The following is a 6,505-nucleotide window of genomic DNA, read 5'->3' on the forward strand; positions in this document are numbered from 1 at the left end:
TACGACAAAGAAGATTATTAGGAATTGGATTACATCTCTAATTAATAAGTAATTATAAGTCTTATTCATTTATTGAAAACTGATTGTTATTTTCATTTGTTAAAAGTAATTTATAACTATAATTGTTTTTGATTTTATTCCGAATAAATTATGGTTGTCCATTGTGAATTACAATAGTCATCGTATTTTTTTAATTCTTTACGTTAAAAAGATATTTTACGTATCACGTTTCATTGGAATGATCAATGGAATTATTCCCAGTACGATTTTAATACATTTCGGTATATGTTAATGCTTTATAAAAATGAAATATTTTTCTTCTTCTTTCTCTTTCTTATTTTTTTTTTTTATAATATTTTCATCCTCTCTTTATCGTATATTTCAAATTATTGGAAAAACATCGAGCGTATTTGGAATTTTAAGCTTCGAATGCAACATTTTTGTCATAATGCACGTAATGGTTATTTGGGATTGGAATTTCATCCAGCTATTCGAGTTGTATTTTACGGTCCAAATATTTCATGATTATATATACATACGTAGAAAAGCTATTTAGAAAATATCAGAAAATAAATGTAATGTTAATGTGTAGCAATAAACAAGATTTTTTAATAAAAGTTCCTTTTCATGTTTTTAAATACACGAGAAACTTTAATATTATTTCTATATGCGTATTTTCTATATTATTTTTTATTATTCGATTTGTAATTGTTTAATGTATAATATTTTTTGTTTATCTTTACAACGATAAATAAAATTATGCAAATAAATAAAATTAAAATCTAGTGTTATGATTACAATTTCCCCGCTAAAATTTCGATCGATTCAGGCATGTACACACAACTTACTGCACCCAACATCCAAAACATTTGATAAAGTTTAAATATTTTGTTTATTTATAATTTTTTATTTATCCACGTTACTTCCAATTTCTACATAAATTTGTACAAATTTCGAATACCTTTTGCGTCATGTATTACATAAGATTAAGATGAATAAGCTCTCAAGATTTTACTTTCCTTTTAACTTTATTTATTTTCATCGAATTACAATATGGCGACTATCAGTGTACTGTGTCATGTTTCTTTTGTTTCTTTTCGTTTTTAATATATAAACATTTGTATATATATATACATATATTATCTTCAGATTATACTTTCTATACTCCAATGTTAAGTTCCGATGATACTGAAATTGAAAATGTTCCGCAAAATGAGAGATATAAAAGAAAACCAAAATACATCAAGAGGTTAAATTTTGGTCAATCTATTATAAATTTAAATACAGTTGATAGATTAAAGAAATCTGATGGTAATAAATTTATAATTAACGAAAATGTGGCAAGAATACCTAGTACAGAAAAAGAAGATTTTGTACGCAAGTGGATTGAAATTCATAACAATAATGATGATCTAACCAATAAAGGATCTTATCAATCATCACCTATATTGGGTGCGCCTATATCAATACAAGCACAAACTTCTCCTATTCTTGGTGTTTGTAAATACTATAATAATATAAGATCAAAGTCAGATTATAATCTTATAACAAGTGAAATATGTAAACATTTAAAAACTTCACCAATTCTTGGTACCTTAAAACGAAAGAATAGAAAGGAGTTAAATCATTCTGCTAAAAAGAAACAAATCAAGTTGCATATAGATGATCATGTTAACACAAAAAAAAGTCTTTTTGTAGCAAATTCTGAACATGACAGTTCACAAAATGTAAACAACAAATCTCCTATATTAGTTAGAGATCCATATTATTACAAAAGGAGACGTAGAAGATGCATTACTGAAAATAATCAAATACATAAATTAAATACTGCTATTGTTGAGGCAAGTGATTGCAGTGATAGAAATATAAACTTATTATCTTTTAATACATCACCAAATTTTAATTCTGTAAGTCCTGAAATTTTTACATCCAGTACAAAAGAGGGAAAAATAGATTGCGGTAAAGATGATGAAGAAATTTGTGTATCAAAGAATGTGATTATTCCTACTCTCTCAAACTCTTCTATGATAGAAGATAATGTAATTATTAACAATAGTTCTATAGATAAAAACAGTCCAGTGATTGAGTCAGTATCTAGCGACGATGGTAATATAATAGAGCACAAAGAGATTACAGATTTAAGTAGTGATAATGATGAAATAATAAATAGTATGATAGAAGATATAGATAATGAAGAAGTGATTGCTTTAACAAAAAACTCTATTCCTGGGTCTAATATTGTATCCAAAAGTTTATGTAAGGCTATAGATGAATGGTCTGCTGCTTCTCCTAAAGATTCAGACAAGACATTTTATTCTGAAGCAGAAATTAATGAGAATAAACTTTCTTGTGAGATTGCAGATAAATGGAATATAGAATCTTCTAAAGATTCAGATGAAATATTGTGTTCTAAAACAGAATCCATAAAATCTGTGTCATCTATATTTCAAAATAATCATTCATTAGACAAAATATCTCAAGCAACAAGCTTTTCTAATGAGAGCATAGATAGTAGATTAAGTCAAACAAATCTTTTTATAAGTACTGCTACATCTCCAGTAAGAACAAATAGCTGGCCTGCTATGACTTTACAAATATTAGATTCTTGTAAGAAAAAGCGCAGAATAAAAAAGTAAATATTTTTAATAATTTAAATATCTCTCTATACGGCAATTCTTATATATTAATACATAAAATTCTATTTTTGTTCTAGGAACAGTTTAGCAGCAAAATTGCAATCATTGGTAAATAGACAAACATCATTTGTTCGTATGTGGCAACATCAAATGAAGCAAGCAGATATAGATGGTACGTCTATGCCACACGTGGTCGTATATGTAGATAAATGTACAATGCATTTGTACAGACAATTTTTAGAAGGAATTGTTTTAGACGATTCTTTCAATTTATTAAATACTAATGAAAATCATAGAAAATCTAATCTGTCTGAATCATCAAGTGAAAAGATATCATATAAAATGATTACTATGATTGTTATACCCGATATCGTAGGTAAGATTGAAATGAAATCAGAAAGCATTGTAAACATTTATCCACCATGGGATATAATGGATGATTCCAAATCGGTATTAAACATAACGTATATTAAAATTGTTTCGAACGAGCAAAGAAAAGTTATACTTAACAAAATTAAGGTACCTGATAGAAGAAAGGAGAAAGTACACATTAAAGAATTTCATTGTTCATGTTTAGAAATGGAAAAAATACTTTCTTCTTGCAAAGAAAGATCAAACGATGAAAAGTTTGATGTAATGGAAAAAATATTTAAATTTTAAAACAAATTAGGAAATGAGATTGTAACTCTTTTATTGTAATGTAATATACGTAGTAGATTTTAATAATTTGTTTATTATATGATTTTTACATATTGTAATTATATTCATTTCTTCATCATTCGATTACTCTGTTATCTTTAGATAAATTTACATTTGTTACAAAAGTAAATTTATATATGTTTATTTTAATCCCATATTGTCTTTTTATCGAATAACGACGAATGGAAGATTACTGCAAAAATAATTAATTTGAAATCAATTGAAACGTGCTGAGATGGTATAGAATCCATCTTTTTTTTGTAGCTTGTCCAATAGATGGCACTAATGTCTACGCGGACTCGAAGTCTTTGTATATCGTGTCAATTAAATCAATTAAAAATTATTGTTCTTTTTAATACAATTACCAGAATTTGAGGCTATCCTGTCCGACAAATAATTTATTTAGGTATGTAATATACAATTATAATTTTTTTTATCAAATAACACGGATTTTATACGTAGTTTAATATTATGAGATTGATGTGTCATAGGTCGATGCGATAAATGATAAGAATATTATAAAGATAATCAATATTTTATCTTTTCAAATACTAATACTGAATTATACTAATACTGTATTATAATTTTATTATTTATAAAGCCTAACGTAGATTAATTATCTTTTATATCTATTTGTCTACCTAACCTCTTATATTGTTTTTTTAATTCCAGTTTCACTCTTCTATTATTCCATACACAATAATGTCGGTTGCTCAAGATCGTCCAGAATTATACGAAGAAGTGAAATTATATAAAAATGCCAGGGAAAGAGAAAAGCATGACAATCAAGCTGATCTTTATGCAGTGGTTAATACATTGCAACATTTAGAAAAGGCTTATATCAGAGATTGTGTCACACCGAAGGAGTATACAGCAGCATGCAGTAAATTGTTAGTTCAATACAGAGCAGCATTTAAACAGGTATATGTTCTGATATGATATTTATAGGTTAACATTATTTATAATTCCTTTTATCTTATATACGAATATCATATATTAGGTTCAAAGCGACCAGTTTCCCACAATAGATGCATTTGCAAGAGCATTTCGGTTGGATTGTCCAGCTGCTCTGGAAAGGATTAAGGAAGATAGACCAATTACAATCAAAGATGACAAAGGAAATACTTCTAAGTGTATCGCAGATATTGTTTCATTGTTCATTACTTTGATGGACAAACTTCGACTAGAAATCAAAGCTATGGATCAGTTACATCCAGATTTGAGGGATTTAATGGATACAATGAATCGTCTTAGTATATTATCCAGCGACTTTAATGGAAAAGAAAAGATTGCAGAATGGTTACAGACATTAAATAATATGTCTGCTTCAGATGAACTGTCAGATACACAAGTGAGACAACTTATTTTTGATCTTGAAACATCTTATAATGCTTTCAACAAAATTTTGCATAATTCTTAACTTTGGATATTCAACAAATTCACTGCTCAGACATTATTTTTATTAATGCAGTGATATTCGTTCCAATCGTTCAGGTCGTATTACGTGCAATTACGTAAGTTTTTGCAATGAGAACTACTCATGTCGAATCATATTCCTCCGATTGTTCCTTCAATTTTATGCGAAGATAATGATATCGAAGGATTTATCGTATTACCATTTGCTCGCTACATGTAACTGAGTTAAATATAAATATAAGTGACGTATATATATAAAAACATATATATATATATATATATATATATATATATATACATATGTATAGCTATGCACAGAGTTAACTATTTTCGATGTGATACTTTCTAAACCGTACACAGTGAATTGCAAAGTGTGTGACACCTGATGTTAAAGATATGTATATTATTAGAGTGATAAAATTATTTGTAATTGTGATTCTCTATTCGGGGAATAAGAAAGAAAGCCAAAAATCATTAGATGAATTTTTTGTTTTTTAGATCTTTTTTTTTCTGTTTTGTGAATCAAAAACTAATTTTTGGATAACTTTACGTCGAACGTTTGCGAATATTAAATGTAGAGTAGTCTAGGATAAGCACATGCGTTGTGTTTGTTAATACGAACTATTTGTTGCTTTGATTATATCGAAGAAAATAAAAAGGAATAGAATTTTACTTTAATTTTAATTGAACTTTGAAGAATGAATCTCTCGATGATTCATCAATCTATTAAAAAGTTACAGAAAGATCGAAAACGTGTGAACTAAAGTCTAATACAGCTAGAAACCTGCTCGAATGGTATCGATCGATCCTGTCGATGGCAAAGCTTCGATATCTCTCGGGCAGGCTGTTTGCGAACAATGCCAGCGTGGGTTTAATTCGAGCCGCGTCCCTTTGATGTGCCGGCTGCAGACTTTTCCAAGTCGTATTTACGCGGGTACACCCGGTATGCAAATGAAGAGGGTAGTCCTTCGACGCTCGCAGACAGTAGTAGTAGCAGCAGTAGTAGTAGGAGCGGCAGCAACAACAACAGCAACAACAGTGATGCCGGCAGCCACGGTCGTTCAAGTACAATAACAGCCAAACTATTGACCAAGCTAAACTAAATTAAACCGAAGCTCTACCAACAAGCAAATCTACCTTGCCGGTTTTACCGTCGGTCTATTTCTTTCTTCGTTCGCCAAAAGCAACGTTACACATGACTCGCGGATATTGCGATTCCAACTATTACTTCTTTACTTTTTCCTTTCTTTCTTTCTTTTCGTTTACTTGTCGTATTTTACGAAAGTTCTCCGAGGAAAATCTTTCTCTCAAACCACGATTAGAAATTTCGAGTCAAAATACTCGTCCTTGTGTCTTATTCGGTTCTATTTTTTGAGCAAATAATTAAATAACAATTTTAATATTTTTAATATTTACTGATATGTGTATGTACGTGTGAATCATTTATGAAAATGGTTTATATGATATTTCGATATGATTAATATTCGTAAATTTTCTTTTTCGATATAATTCTATCTCTCTCCCACAAATTTTTTTCTTTTTCTTTTTCTATCCCCTTTTTTAGTCGGCAAACGAGAGAATTTCTTTATGAAGGGCTCTGCATATGCCCGAGGGCAGAAGAGGGCGACATTGAAACGGAGAGATTCAGACATTGGCTGTCTCCGTAATGGAATATTCGGTCGTTGGCATTTGGCCATTGCAACGTTGTTCCTTTTAGACGGATTCGTTACTACGGTCAGCATTTTAATAATAAA

The 6,505-nt window shown here is 29.2% G+C and overlaps 1 protein-coding gene across 2 annotated transcripts; it reads left to right on the top strand.

The window, feature by feature from the left end:
• The first annotated feature begins 1,059 nt into the window (after positions 1 to 1,059).
• On the top strand, positions 1,060 to 5,423 carry LOC122628700 (vacuolar protein sorting-associated protein 28 homolog). Of its 2 annotated transcripts, XM_043811249.1 has the most exons (4): positions 1,060 to 2,632; positions 2,714 to 3,013; positions 4,031 to 4,256; positions 4,336 to 5,423. In XM_043811249.1, exons 1-4 carry the CDS (start codon positions 1,170 to 1,172, stop codon positions 4,753 to 4,755), a joined length of 2,409 nt encoding a protein of 802 aa, XP_043667184.1. In that variant the 5' UTR covers positions 1,060 to 1,169; the 3' UTR covers positions 4,756 to 5,423. The 2 variants fall into 2 exon arrangements, with proteins under 2 accessions (XP_043667184.1, XP_043667175.1); XM_043811240.1 differs by lacking the exons at positions 1,060 to 2,632; positions 2,714 to 3,013 and adding an exon at positions 3,603 to 3,741 and having other exon boundaries at positions 4,008 to 4,256.
• The last annotated feature ends 1,082 nt before the right edge of the window (positions 5,424 to 6,505 follow it).

This window comes from Vespula pensylvanica, chromosome 1 (genome assembly GCF_014466175.1).
Source record: "Vespula pensylvanica isolate Volc-1 chromosome 1, ASM1446617v1, whole genome shotgun sequence".
In the NCBI taxonomy this organism is placed as follows: domain Eukaryota; kingdom Metazoa; phylum Arthropoda; class Insecta; order Hymenoptera; family Vespidae; genus Vespula; species Vespula pensylvanica.

What these genes read in the sequence shown, in the direction of transcription:
- LOC122628700 (XM_043811249.1), top strand. Translation starts at nt 1,170, where the DNA reads ATGTTAAGTTCCGATGATACTGAAATTGAAAATGTTCCGCAAAATGAG. An exon ending in AAAAAGCGCAGAATAAAAAA is followed by an intron (nt 2,633 to 2,713) that starts GTAAATATTTTT and finishes TTTTTGTTCTAG; the next exon opens with GAACAGTTTAGCAGCAAAAT. An exon ending in ACAGAGCAGCATTTAAACAG is followed by an intron (nt 4,257 to 4,335) that starts GTATATGTTCTG and finishes ATCATATATTAG; the next exon opens with GTTCAAAGCGACCAGTTTCC.